The 13997-nt window shown below is 31.5% G+C and overlaps 3 protein-coding genes across 4 annotated transcripts; 1 reads left to right on the plus strand and 2 right to left on the minus strand.

Annotated features, from left to right (window-relative positions):
- Nucleotides 1-1463: 1463 nt before the first annotated feature.
- On the minus strand, nucleotides 1464-3102 carry IFT20 (intraflagellar transport 20). 2 transcript variants are annotated; one of them, XM_088262052.1, is made up of 4 exons: nucleotides 2955-3102; nucleotides 2732-2886; nucleotides 2533-2645; nucleotides 2231-2401 (listed from the first exon to the last, which is right to left on the minus strand). In XM_088262052.1, the coding sequence occupies exons 1-4, from the start codon at nucleotides 3076-3078 to the stop codon at nucleotides 2377-2379; spliced, it is 417 nt and encodes a 138-aa protein (XP_088118178.1). In that variant the 5' UTR covers nucleotides 3079-3102; the 3' UTR covers nucleotides 2231-2376. The 2 variants fall into 2 exon arrangements, with proteins under 2 accessions (XP_088118179.1, XP_088118178.1); XM_088262053.1 differs by having other exon boundaries at nucleotides 1464-2645.
- A 446-nt stretch (nucleotides 3103-3548) lies between these two features.
- On the plus strand, nucleotides 3549-6744 carry LOC148308287 (BTB/POZ domain-containing adapter for CUL3-mediated RhoA degradation protein 3). The gene is made up of 4 exons (XM_088262051.1): nucleotides 3549-3584; nucleotides 4574-4992; nucleotides 5218-5477; nucleotides 5583-6744. Exons 2-4 carry the CDS (start codon nucleotides 4827-4829, stop codon nucleotides 6033-6035), a joined length of 879 nt encoding a protein of 292 aa, XP_088118177.1. The 5' UTR covers nucleotides 3549-3584; nucleotides 4574-4826; the 3' UTR covers nucleotides 6036-6744.
- LOC148308288 (INO80 complex subunit B) lies at nucleotides 6727-10010 on the minus strand. Its single transcript, XM_088262050.1, has 3 exons — nucleotides 9799-10010; nucleotides 9343-9713; nucleotides 6727-8527 (listed from the first exon to the last, which is right to left on the minus strand). Exons 1-3 carry the CDS (start codon nucleotides 9845-9847, stop codon nucleotides 7985-7987), a joined length of 963 nt encoding a protein of 320 aa, XP_088118176.1. The 5' UTR covers nucleotides 9848-10010; the 3' UTR covers nucleotides 6727-7984.
- Nucleotides 10011-13997: the final 3987 nt, after the last annotated feature.

The raw sequence follows: 13997 nt of genomic DNA on the forward strand, positions 1-13997 counted from the left end.
ATTATATTTTTTTTACTTGACGCTAATACATGTATGTATTTTTTTCCATTTGCTTATGCTATGTAATAAACATTCATATCCATCAACTGATTCTCAATAGAAATCATAAATAATAAGCATTGAAAAGAAGATGGAATTGTTACCTAATAACTATAAGAGATTTTTATCAAAAATTACCTAAACAGAAAAATCTTTCATGTTTAAAATTTTGTTAATGTTGCAACTTATAATTTTCTTTGTTACAAATATGCAATATAAAATAAATAAATAAAAACTCGAAAACTAAATAGACAGGTTTGGGTAGAGCAACATATAGATTAATTTTTTTGGCAACTTTAATTGGCATTTACTACTGCTTAATTTTTTACCCTGTAATTTTTTTTTCTTTGGTTATAAAAATTATAATTGAATATTAGATCAACAGTATCTGCCAGTGATGAGAGATTTTTTAAATATGTAAAAATGTTTAAATCACAACTGTGTTTGCAGCTTAAGTTTTTTTGTGTGATGAATAACACAACTTTAAAAGAATATTAAATAAAATATATAAAAATGCATAACACCTACAATGTGTACCGGTTTCAGAAAAACTACACTTTTATCACGAGGATGGAATGAAAAATAACAGTAGACATAAAAAAAAATAGCATTTGGAAAATTTATTGGTTACATTTGCAAAACCACGAAGTTAATGCTGCGAACATATAATTAATTTATAGTTTGGCATTTGCAACTAAAAGAATACTGGGTATTTAATAGTGTACTATTATTGTCATTTTTTTCAGTTGAAGCACTGATATTTGAATGTCTTGTTTTCTCATGTATGAAGGAATATTATGTGCAGTGTCAGAATGCAAGCATTCTATGTGTTTGCAAAAAAGTGTATGGAAATACAGTAACAATATATAGAACTATGAAGGTCATATTCCCATATCAGTTTTAGCAAGTAGAAAACTTGCATTCTGACATCATGTATTGTGTGTAATTATTTATTCTTTTTTTCATAAATTCTTCGAAAATATTTACAGAAATATTCTGTAATTAGGTTGTAAGTTTGAGTTGGCCAATATAAATTATTCCGGTAGAATTTTATTCCTTGACTTTGTGATGTAATGTGTTCCGTCATAACATAAACAAAATCATTTGGTATGCGATACTCCAAATGTGAAACGATAGGTAAAATGTTTTAATTATTCTTTCTTTGATTTTTTTGTACTTTTATTTATTAGTTATAAGTGTTCTCAAAAAAGTGAGAGACGAAAACACATTTGAAGTATTGCATTCCTTTTTTCTACTATATTTAAACGAATCTTATTTAAATTGCAATTTTTTTAATGGCTGAATTCCATTTTATAGTGATCTCAGTGTTGTATGTAGCTAAACTCATTAGATTTTTGGCAGACTTAGTATATGTAATGTGTTTTAAAGGAAGATGATGAATACGAGTCAATACTTTTAAGGAATTTGCGGAACTATCAGTTTTTTCTTTATTTTATGCACACCAATAACAAGTTACATATTTGTTATATTTTATTTCTATATTAGCGTAACATTAATATGTAGACTGTACATTGTTTTATTTAAACGTAAAATAAAATCCACCAAAAGTTTGTGAAACTAGAGTGCTCAATATAAAAGTGTATCAGCTGGTACTGATCAGTCAAGTCGTCACCTGAATGCAGAACTTCCTTAATAGCATACAAGTGCATTTCGTTTTATTTGTGTATTGTTTTCTTGATGCTACTGAGTGCGGAAGTTCTTAAAAAGCTATTTAAGCAGTATGAATCGGAATATGTAATAAAAATCAAAATAAAATACTACTAAATGATTGAGAGAACTCACTTTCGAAAGTTTCATTGTTTCCCCTGTAAAATTTCCTTATATGCAGTTAAAATAGGTCTACATTCAGATGACGAAGTTATATGTATGTTGTGTGCTTAAAAGTGAAATATTTCGTTTTTATTTTCATGTAACTTATTTTTTTTAATTTTACATGATAAACTAATTTAAGAATGATTAATGTCGTAGCTGTTATGGCTAAACACAATTTCACATAAGCACTTAATTTCATATTGTAATAAAGTTAATATCTGCTTGAATAGTAAAAAATACATAATATTATTTCTGATTGTTTAGATAAAAATAGTTTTCCCTAGTCCCTGTTTTTCTTAACTTGCTTTTTTTTCATCATTGTCCTATTATTTTTAGCAGCATTTATAAATTTAAAAAATTGGACAGCGTTTTATTTTTTTAATACATAAAATATGGCAAAACAAAACTTTTTTAATTTATATCCTTTATTTCTATTAAACATTTGGTAAAGGTCATCAACATATTTATTTTATATTATAGGGAATACGAAAATAACGATTCATTCTACAACAGCTCACTTGTATCAAATCTAGAAATAAAATTATAGTAAAAATATTGAATAACTTATAAATACGTATTTGTGTATATATGTCTATAAATATATACATAAAACCAAAATTAATCATATAACTTAGAAAGGAGCTCTTCAAATTAAATTACCGCATTTCACTTAAATATTCAATAGTTTCCTGTTGCTCGACTTCAACTAACTGGAGTGAATGATATTCCAACTGTAGTCTTTCCAACTCCATTGTTTTTTCCATTATTAGACCCTAGAAAAGTATGGATTTAAACTAGAAAAAAAAGTTTTGTGCGAAGGTATGGTATAAACAAAAAACACTAATATTACTTTATTTACCTGCAATTTCTGCTGTTGTTCTTCTCTATCTTTAGTAACAGACTGAAGAGAATTTCTCACTCCAATTGCCATTATTTTCTCTTTATCAACGCTTGAACCAAGTTCCTCCAATATGATAATAAATGCATCGATAGTCTGTTCCAGGGAATTCACATCTGAAATAAATTGTATTTAAAATGGGGTTCACTGAATGCATTTCGATATTACAGTGGAATTCACTTACTGCTCTTGAAAAACTTGCTGGTGTCGATTAAGTCAGTAGTTTGATTGGATACTGTAGAATCGAGAATTCTTATTTTATTGAATTCATCCAAATATAAGCCCGCCTTGGCCAGTTCGTCCGCCATTTTTTATAAACAAAGTGCTGTCAAATATGTCGAGTTTGGAAGGACGGTGTTGCAATAACAGTTTTGTTTTATATACGGGGTGAGTTGTTACATAACTTGTATTTTTTTTTCATTTTTCTTTTCATTGATAATACAGTCAAACATCTTTTATTACTGAGAAAAATTTGGAAACGCTTGGTTAATTATTTTATATCGTTTTATGTGCGTGTGTATGTATATATATATATATATATATATATATATATATATATATATATATATATATATATATATATATATATATATATATATTTATTTGTGGGTGCATACTTGTTTCCAGTGCATTTTGATTTTTTTTATAACTGTTCTGTGACTGTCCGAGAAATCCCCTGTTTATTTTTTTACAAAGAAAAAGTAATTCAAATTGTGCATGTGAAAAAGTAGGTACTTTGAATTTAATTACTAATATATTCTTTTCCAGTATGAATGCTAGCAACATTATATCTACTGAAGAAACGGGGTATAGGGTATATAAAATAGCAGGGGGGGTCGACTCGTAAACGTCAGATTGTTCAAAAAACGACCAGAAATGACGAGACACACTAATACACTAACAAAAACACCAAAACGGGAACGAAAAATACGAGATACCAACAAGTTGTTCAAAAAATTTCAAATAAATATATGCAAACTATGGTTATAGACAATTATCGATAGAAAAATAGAAATCCGTATATGAAGAACTTGATAATATTGAGTATTATGCCAAAGTTAAAGTTAAATTTTGCGTATGAAAGTGTAGTTTTTCTTACTTGACACAACGCTTCCTTGAACTTCTGCAGCACCCCCCAAATGCAAAAAATTTAAAAACGCCTAGCCAGACTTCCAAAACGCCCACAAAGGGGCGCTGGCACCCCCGTTAAGAAACATAACTTCAGAAAGTGGTGGGCACTCCTTCCGCCCTTTTAAAATATTGTATTTTCTAGAATTTTAAATATAATATAGTAATTTGAAAACTCTATCGTTTTTGTTTTTGTTGAAAAGCCTTATATTTATACATAGTTTGAGATAATAATTTCAAAAAAAGTTACCATTACCATTTACCATTGTAAGGCTGAGTTGAGTAACCATTATCAATCGCCTGAACTCTTTTTATAAATGTCGCGTTTTAGCCGTGACCTTTCTATTTTTGTTTACACTGAAATAAATAAATTTAGATAGTGAAATATCTTCTTTGTAGTATTAATATTATAATTTTGAAAATATGTAATACAACAAATTTCAATATAAATACCATTTAACCTGAAAAATTAATGATAAATATTTCGGCGGGTGGATTCGACATTCAGCCGCGGCGAAGTCACGCCCAGCCGGGAACTTAGTTCTTCTAGCCGTTTACGTCACTTCCGGCCGCTGGCGAATATCACTTCCAGCCATAAAAAATCGAGGCAGTTTGCGGTCTTTATATAAATTAGTTAGTCTGTGTAAAATAGTTAGTCTGTGGTCTGTGGTATAGGGTGTTGTTGGAAATCAATAAATCCAAAGAATCTTTCTGTCTGGTGTGAGTTATAAATGCATAATATAATACTGGATATTATAGATTTTTAACTATCATATTGAGATTTAATATGATGTCATATTTCTAATTTATAACTCATATCTTTCGGTGCCCAACCACGCAAGTCTTTTTGAGCTCTGCTGAGCTCCTTCTGTCGGTGATTAAAAAATCATTCAAAATTTCGGTCCAAACTGAAACGGTGTTTGTCACCATGTCGGGCGACCACAAGGCTTACATCAAAGGCAATCCGTCTCAGTACGTTAAACTCAACGTCGGGGGTAATTTGTACTATACGACGATAGGAACTCTCACTAAAAATGACACAATGTTGAGAGCCATGTTCAGTGGGAGGATGGAAGTTCTCACTGACTCTGAAGGTAAGTCCTGTAGTTTTTTTTTATTAATATACTTAAATGAAAGACCATGAAATATTAGTACAAGAGCTTAATAATCCGTCATTTTGCTTTATATCATAGTCAATATTCTTGTTTGTAAAACATTGTTTTGTTTCCAATACACACCCATTGTTTTATATTTCCGTTATTCGTGATGTTTTGCACAAAACCTCTATTGTGATGTTTGCTAAATGTGTTTATTTTCAGGCTGGATACTGATTGATCGCTGTGGAAAACATTTTGGAACTATATTAAATTATTTGAGAGATGGGACTGTGCCATTGCCGGATAGCTGCAAAGAAGTTGCCGAGTTGTTGTCTGAAGCCAAATACTACTTGATTGAAGAGCTAGTGGAGTCTTGTCAACAAGCTCTGACTAAGAAAGAAAGAGACGCCGAACCTATTTGTAGAGTTCCCTTGATAACCTCTAGTAAGGAGGAACAGATGCTCATTACTTCAACCACGAAGGTAAGATTTGTACAAATCAATCAGGTTTTAATCTTGTGGTAATCTTGTAGACTTTGATTCTGTGGTGATGCAAAATTAATATTTTATTTTATTTTATTATTCTAGCCGGTGGTCAAGTTGCTCATCAATAGACATAATAATAAGTATTCGTACACTAGTACTTCGGATGATAATCTACTCAAAAATATTGAATTATTTGATAAACTATCCTTACGATTCAGCGGGAGAGTTCTTTTCATAAAAGACGTCATAGGCTCTAACGAGATATGTTGCTGGTCTTTCTACGGCCATGGAAAGAATCGCGCGGAAGTGTGCTGCACTTCCATCGTGTACGCCACAGACAAGAAGCACACCAAGGTGGAGTTCCCCGAGGCGAGGATATACGAGGAGACGCTGAGCATCTTGCTGTACGAGAACAGGAACGGGCCGGACCAAGACTTGATGCAGGCCACTTCGTCGCGCGGCGCGGTAGCCGGCATGTCGTACACCAGTGACGAAGAGGAGGAGCGCACGGGGCTGGCCCGCCTGCGCTCCAACAAGCAGAATAACCAGTCGTAGCGTTTAGAATCCGGCTTGGCACGTCTCCGCAACAGCAAGCAGAATAACCTCTGCTGAGTTCGTGCCCTGCTTCAGAAGAATATCTCCTATTAGAACCCGCGACGTTCTCTCTACCGTGTACAAGTGGATTGCGGATTTGTTGGGCTGTTTTCCTCTTGACGATTCTGAACATATAGATTTGGTTTGAGTAGGAGATATATTAAAACTAGGATAAAGACATTTACCTGTGGAAAAGTGCGCAAATTTAAGGTCTTTGTGGAAATTTACGGCTCAAATTTTTGCCAAAATCTTAATGTAGATATTTTAAAGATTTCACACTTAATAATATTTCAGACTTCACTCGTTACCCCGTTTATTTTCACCTTTAAATGTAAGCAGGGTCCCTGAAACTGTGATATGTTTTAGATGCAAATCCACCTACAATCCTTGTAGTTATTATTGTAACTGGATTTATTTTATTGATGTTTCAAAATAAATATATTATAATGTTTATATAATAAGTATGTTAAGGAGTTTAACATGAGAAGTATGATTTTGCGGGAATAATGAATCGGTGAAGGAATGTTAGTTTGTATGAAGTTTTAAACCTACACGCAATAACGTTATTCTCAATGTGTATGTATTATATTATCGTTGTTGCATTTATGTAAATTAGAATATAAATAAATGTAATATTGCTAAAAATATTAAATCATCTTTGGTCATCGTATATTTTTTTTTATTGAATCACCTACAGGTTTTTCACTTCAAATTTGACATTTTACAAACCAAATTGGACGCCTTATGAAACAAACTGGATGTTATATTGTATTTTATGAAAAAAGTTAGAATTTTTAAAAACACGGTGAAACCCCTATCTATTGTTCATTGAATAATCATTTACCCGGACTTTATTTCTTCTTCATTTTATATAAAAATAGATCGCTTCTCTATCACTGTTTTACCGCATTCATCGTTTGAATTGCGCTGCATATTTGATATATTTTATCTTGTTTTTTACATTCTCCTCAATTTTGTTACATTCGACGTGTGGAATAGAAACTATCGAAAATTTTCGGAAGCATGCACTCTTTGAAAGGTAGAAAACTTTCTACTACGCGCATTCAATAACTGATAAAAATTATTATTTACAGAGCCGAAAATATACTGTTGACTTACGAAAATAGAACAGTAAAAAAACAAATGTCAGTCACAGAATATTAACAATGCAATAAACCATAATTTTTTATGGTTCTTTTCAGCTTTGCTTTTTTTTTAAATAAGTACATTCATTTGCATTAAAACCTGTATTCTTTTTAGAATTTTAACCTACTAATGGTAATGCAGATTGGGAGGATAGTATCTTTACTGGTTTGTATCTTGTTGAATTCTTAATCCCGCAATCATTGTTTTCCCGCATTCATAGTTTATTCCAATAGGTCCCTTTAAGAACGATAGATAGAGGTTTCACTGTATATTCATTAGTATAACAGATACCGTCAGTGTATTCACACTATTCGTTAATAATCCACATATAAAACTAAATGTTTACAGTAGTTTTCCATCCATCGGCATTTTCAAAATAAATGTGTTTATTTAAATTAAGATTGTGATATCTGTATTACGGATAATTTAACAAGAACTGCGAAAAACTATTTTTTAAGTTTTTTACAAGTTTGACAGCCTTAAAATTACAAGTATGAACCCAATATTTTAAAGAATCCTCCTTCTAACTAGTTTTATTTGGGGAATATGGTTCGCCCATACTATGAGAAGGATTTTAAACTTGTAAGTACTTTTGAGCTCATATTAGGATTAAGCTAGTAATTAATATCTACATCCACTCAGATTAGAACCTAAGATTGCTGACGAAATGATAAGTAAAAAAAATATGAAACTTTTTCTAAAAATAAAAATCAATTTACATAATACATACTATGTATTTTCATGACTTAGTACAAACATTTAAATTAGACAACAACACTCATTAAATTTTTCTTATAGCATTCTAAACTACATAAAGGTATTCCTGTTCTTGAGCATGAATATCTCTTGAGATTATAGCAATCAGGCAAGCCACATATCTTGGGTTTGGGTGGTTCCTTTGCATATTTAGCTTGGATCGGGTAGTCTACGCCAGGTGGCATTAATACGGCAATACCATCTGCGGTATTTCTATAAGTTATAAGAGGTACAACTTTTTTGAAAGGTTTACATTTTGGGATACCCTTAAGTATTTTTGATTCTTGTTTTTTTAAGAGTCTCTCCATAGTTTTCTTTTTATCCTTTTCTCGTTTTTCATCGGCGAGCTGTTTCCGTTTTTGTGATTTCAGCGCAGCCTTTTGAATTGCTTCGGCTGTCATAACTTTTTCTTTATATCCTGAAGGAAGCGCTAGTAATACCTCTCCTCCGGGACTCGGTTCCTTGTCGGTACCTCTCTCGTACATTGCTCTCTGTCGAGCTGTCATCATTTTTGGATCTTTTGGTTTAATTTTTTTCAGCTCATCATCAACCTAAAAAGTAATATATTGTTCTGTAAAAAATACAGTTGGGTTGCCACTGTTAATTATAGAAAATATTTTTTGGTTGGCAATTCGACCACCATTACATTACATTATCTTTACGGTGCTTTGGTACAGAAATTAGTAGAAGTTGGTAGCCAAGTCATTGGAAGGAAAAAATGATAGACGAATTAACCCAAAAAAATGTGTATGAATTAAGATGAAATCTAGACTAAACAAAAGTCGAAGGTAGCAATGCCCAGGGAATAAAATAAATAATACCTATCTCATTATCTGGACCCGTTGGTACATAAAACACTCCCTTATAAAAATACTGAGTTATATTCTGACCGTAAATTACATGAAAGCAAGATCTTTCACCGCAGGGTTATAAATTTCAATGAAAATTCAATAAATCTCTTATTGAATCGAATACATATCAGATCATGCGGTAAAATTCACAAAAATATGTTTAGAATTGAGAGTCAAATATCTACAAGTCAATAAAAAAAACAGCAGATTTTAATATCAGTCAAATAATGTGAAATTAAACTCTGCAAGGTAGTAATTACTTCAAATATTGAGGAGTAACGAACAAGAATATTTTATTTTCTTGTTGGCATGTTGGATATATTATATTATTGCCTTTATAACAATAAATACATATGTCAGGATTATAACAAGTCCTGAATATAATGCAAATATAATTTTTTTGTCTGTTTTTGAAAGAAAAAAACAAACATTATATTTAGGCCAATAAAATAACATTTGTTCTTTGAAATAAAGGCATGATTATTAAATACATTACTTAACGCTGTTAGTCTTACCTCCTCAAGTTTTCCAGATTCTATTGCGTCCAGCCACCTCTCTTCCTCACTCGACGTACCACTGTCTTTTCCTTTTCCCTTTTTCTTTTTAGGAGCGACTTTAGGAGACAGACTATTTGACATGGTAGGTATAGGCAACTTCTTCTCGGGATATTTGTTAATTTGATTTTTTAGTAAATCAGCAGCAGATGCCGTAGAAGAATCTTTGCTCATTTTTATTTTTACTTTAAAGGCTGGTTTAGCATCAATTCCATCTTCAAAAGAGACATCTATAGATGCATCACTGTCGAAGTCATCCATTTGATCTTTCTTTTTCTTGTGCTTTTTGTGCTTGTGTCGCTTGTGCCTTTTCTGCGGCTGATCAATATCATCTAAAAATAATTTTAGTAAATATTTCAAGTAAAATAATATGTTAATTAAATTGTTTATTCAACATTTATTTTGAATACTACAAACCATCTCCAGGAATATCCTCAGTTAAATAAAAATCCTTTCTTTTCCCCATTTTTTGAGAACTGTATTACATTTAATCTTAAACAACGACGTTAATTTGATTTATAACGATGATACTACGAAATATAATATATTAATATATTGCTTTTGCGTCCGAAATATTACTAATCACATAATATACTCTGTCGCGCTCCACCGAAACAAATTTGACGTTTGGAGATTCATAGAAATTTACAACCATAGAAGACAAACTGTGAGCACGAAGTGTACACAAACAAGACAAGTTAAGTACTTTTTTTTTAGTTCACAAAATACATATGCTATACAAAATAGTTGGTAAATATACAGAATATTTCAAGTAAAACGTTTCTACCTCTCTAATGAAGTACATACTTGTGTTTAGAGAGGGAGTTCGTTTTACAAGTATTATTTTTAAAAAAAAAGGAAATTAAAAAATATTCAAAAAAATCCTTGGTAAGGAGTCTAGGTAGGGGTGAGTCTTATATGTTTTTTAAATTTAGTTTTAAATAATTGATAATTTTTTACAGATTTTAAGTTTTCCGGAAGTTTGTTAAAGTTTTTTTTACCCACGTAAGTTTAATGATTTAACGCTGCTGTTGTATTACATTTGTGCAATATTAAATTATTAGAGAATCTAGAGTTACGTGAATTTTGCACTTCAGTTGTTTTTCTTTAAAAGTTTGTAAGATAGAGGCTTTATTAAAAAAATCTTCAATTGTTGGTACATTAAGTTCTTCAAATACTAATTTTGATAAATTTAATTGGTAAATGTGTGTATGTATAAAAATAATCTTCCAAATTTTTAAAAAGCTTTTTTTAGTATCTTTATAAGAACATAATGAATTGTTTAATGTATTTCGAAAACCCAACAAGTTACACTTGTACCTCAAAATAATTCACAATGATTGTTCAATAAGTATAAGTTAACCATATCAAAGATATATACAAAACAGTGCCAGCTCGCTTATCCGAAAGCTCCGTAATCCGAAATGCGTTATAATCCGAACGATTTCGCGGCTCTGGTGACGGCGAGCAGCTGATGCCAGTATTAAATATTCCACCTTTTTCAGCCGAGAAAGCTTTAACTTACCCATCAACTCAGTTAAATAAGTCGTCTAGAATACTTAGGATTAGGTGGTTATGAGATGGATGCGTGATTTAGCCTTGAACATCTGTTTTTTTTTCAAACCAAAAACAAAAATGCTACATTTTTTAAATATCCATTCAGTACCCAAAGAAAAATGTAAAATAAAGAACATTTTTATAAACCGAAATTTCCTTTTTTTCTCTCATTTTTCTCAAAACACTCAGTAATCCGAAAGATTCCGTATTCCGTACGACCAACTGCACGATTTACGTTCGGATTAGCGAGCTGGCACAGTAATACCAATAACGGTTTACGGCTGCATCATCATTGCTCTTAAGCAGACCATCAGCACGTCTTTATTTCACGAAATGATGTTCCAATGTATATATTTATATATCTGTCAAAATGTGCTTTCTTGCTTATTTTGCCAAACTCCTAACGTTTCCACGAAGATGTTTTTTTAGGTATATTCCTTTGCAGGTATAATCAAAGATAACAATATATTTTATATGCAGATGTATTTCAACATCTTTATACCCGTAGTCATCTAATTACCAATCAACCCGTCTGATCAAATCAGGATGACATTTCAGACAAACACCTTTTACCAATTTATATCGCCACTCGTCGCTGTCAGAGATGATTATTATTTACCTAAAACAATTCGGTCGTTAGTCCTATCAGTGTCAAGGACCATTATTACAATATTGTTTGCTACATGACCCCGATGATCCACCAACAAGCGAATAAACCGGGGAACCTCGCGGGATCAACGTTATATGTATTATGAGTCGGGTTGTGGTCCTCTGCTTAGCTCAGACCCCACACACAACTTATTTCCTATTTTCAAACATAAACTTACCTGAAAATATGAAAAAATCTAAATATTTGTGTACATTATAAGATTTCAACTTCATGCTTAAATTTTAAAAGGCCCTACATACGTTAAATAGCAACTTAACTTTCTTTAAACCTAGGGTGGTAACATTTGACGTCATTGAATGTTTTATTAAAACGTCGTTTTCGTATTGAAAAAATAAGTTTTCTTCGAAATAAATATATGGGTTTGAAAATAAAGAAATTATTGAAAGGTAAGGAGTAAAAAATAATAAATATACTTTTTAAAATGTATGTTCTAAAAAACAAACAAAAATCCAATTCATATTCTTTAAAAACATCGGGCGTGAAATGACGTGCGGCTCCTAGCGTTGCCGAATGCTGATTGAGATCTTTGATTGCGAGTATGGCCTTAATGTCCAAAAAATCATAAAACTTTTATTAGCTTGAATTCTCGTAATCTAATGATTGATTATTGGCTAGTATTTTTTACACTCCTTAAACATATCGGTAAAACTATCAAACTACCTAAAGCAGCAATTCTTCATTTTCTGGCCTCTATGCCCACCTAAGTGGTCCATAGGACACAGTATCAATTCCACGCAGTGTTATCTCGATCGTGACTATTTGAAGGCAGATCGCAACAGTCCTGCGCTCTATATTTATGGTATATGTCGGAAGAGATGCACATATGGGACATAACTACTATATGGGAAAAAAATATGATAGAATAAAAGGTTGAAAATACCGGCAATAAGGATACGCTTGCATACCTGTTGTCGAACTAGCTTGTGTAAGTTACCACGTACGAGGTCCCTTGAGGATAAACAGTAACATAAGTTTATCGATATTGGTTGTTTAGTTTTTGGTTTTGCGAATCCCGACATAAGTGGTACGCCCTCTCAAAGGAATCAAAAGAGCCCATTGGCATTCAAAGGCCCTAAAAGGGACGTAAACTTTTAAAAATATGTGTCAGAGTGATTTTTTAAAATAAACTTTGTACGATCATCCGATTGTAAAATAATCAATTTAATAATTTAACATATCCGATTTATAAAAAAAAGTTTTATTACGAATCTTCAGTAATGCGTTTTTTTTATCAAAACTTAAAATTTAAGAGCCATATATAACAACACACAAGGTGTATATTTCCATATTGGCATCCTTAATAAGTGAATTCATCTTTACAACAAGATAATTCAGAAAAGTACATGAAATAACTATGAACTCTTATTATGGTTTTTACTTTCAATATATGGTATGTACATTAAACCTTCGAAAAACATTACGAGTACATTGAATATATACTTTTTTGTATGTCTACTGATGGGAGATTCATTCCGAATTTTCTTCTAAAAGTATTAGAATGCCCACGCCATATCACACAATTATTTACGTATTTATATATATTTTTAAATACAATCAGTATTTTTGGATTAATTTTTGTTATAAAGATACCATAATGCTATCTGAATCATAGGCATATGACATACATGATAAATTAATGAATAAACCCTAACTCGATGAGTAACTAACTTAAAACAATAATGATTATAAATGGCGCTTGGAAAAGCCGTAAAGCTCACACAAAGATAGGTCTACAAAATATGAAAACTTTATTCTCCCTCCGCCTCCGCCTGCGTTGGAAGGTTGGCAAAGTATTACTTGCCCCTCCAAAGCTTCTACCGATATCACTAGAAGGGGTAACACTAGCTACTTAATCGAGTTTCACGTACCGACCGGCTCTGACGTGTTATTTCTAGCGAGGATCGTACGGAAAATAAAATCGGGTACCTGTTACACTTGAAAAAGCAAATATATCACATTCATTACCGTATTTTTCTTTGATTCAGTTTTTCGGTATCGCATCAGTCCGAAATACGTGCGAGTGAAAGCAAACGTGTGTTTATAATTTATTCTTAGCAAATTCTTTGCTAGTTTTACTCAATGGATAATTAAAATTAAATTTAGTGTTGCGTCGTGTGATTTATGTAATAGATAAATAATATTTCTGATAATAATGCTGAAACATAAATAGAGTAAGTTAAAAATACGCAAGAGTGTTTCAAATAAAAATATTTCAGTGCAAGGTATTCCAGGGCATCAGACTCAAATTAAAATAATTTTACTATTGTTTTTAATTCGGAATTCTAATAAGCTATTTTGTTTATAATTTTTCGTGAACCATACATAAATAAACAAATATAAATTGAGCCGGACTGAGATCTCGTAGTCATTTGAACCCGCTCTGTTACAA

Source organism: Brachycentrus maculatus, unplaced genomic scaffold (genome assembly GCF_059751285.1).
Source record: "Brachycentrus maculatus isolate JH-2025_06_01 unplaced genomic scaffold, ASM5975128v1 h1tg000172l, whole genome shotgun sequence".
NCBI classification, from domain to species: Eukaryota; Metazoa; Arthropoda; class Insecta; order Trichoptera; family Brachycentridae; genus Brachycentrus; species Brachycentrus maculatus.

Excerpts from the sequence above, each read along its gene's own strand:
- IFT20 (XM_088262052.1), bottom strand. The coding sequence starts at position 3,078 with ATGGCGGACGAACTGGCCAAGGCGGGCTTATATTTGGATGAATTCAAT. Across the intron at positions 2,887-2,954 it reads CAGCAAGTTTTTCAAGAGCA|ATGTGAATTCCCTGGAACAG; the intron begins GTAAGTGAATTC and ends AATTTATTTCAG. Across the intron at positions 2,646-2,731 it reads AACAACAGCAGAAATTGCAG|GGTCTAATAATGGAAAAAAC; the intron begins GTAAATAAAGTA and ends ATACTTTTCTAG.
- LOC148308287 (XM_088262051.1), top strand. The coding sequence starts at position 4,827 with ATGTCGGGCGACCACAAGGCTTACATCAAAGGCAATCCGTCTCAGTAC. Across the intron at positions 4,993-5,217 it reads AGTTCTCACTGACTCTGAAG|GCTGGATACTGATTGATCGC; the intron begins GTAAGTCCTGTA and ends GTTTATTTTCAG. Across the intron at positions 5,478-5,582 it reads TCATTACTTCAACCACGAAG|CCGGTGGTCAAGTTGCTCAT; the intron begins GTAAGATTTGTA and ends TTATTATTCTAG.
- LOC148308288 (XM_088262050.1), bottom strand. The coding sequence starts at position 9,847 with ATGGGGAAAAGAAAGGATTTTTATTTAACTGAGGATATTCCTGGAGAT. Across the intron at positions 9,714-9,798 it reads TGAGGATATTCCTGGAGATG|ATGATATTGATCAGCCGCAG; the intron begins GTTTGTAGTATT and ends AATTATTTTTAG. Across the intron at positions 8,528-9,342 it reads AATCTGGAAAACTTGAGGAG|GTTGATGATGAGCTGAAAAA; the intron begins GTAAGACTAACA and ends ATTACTTTTTAG.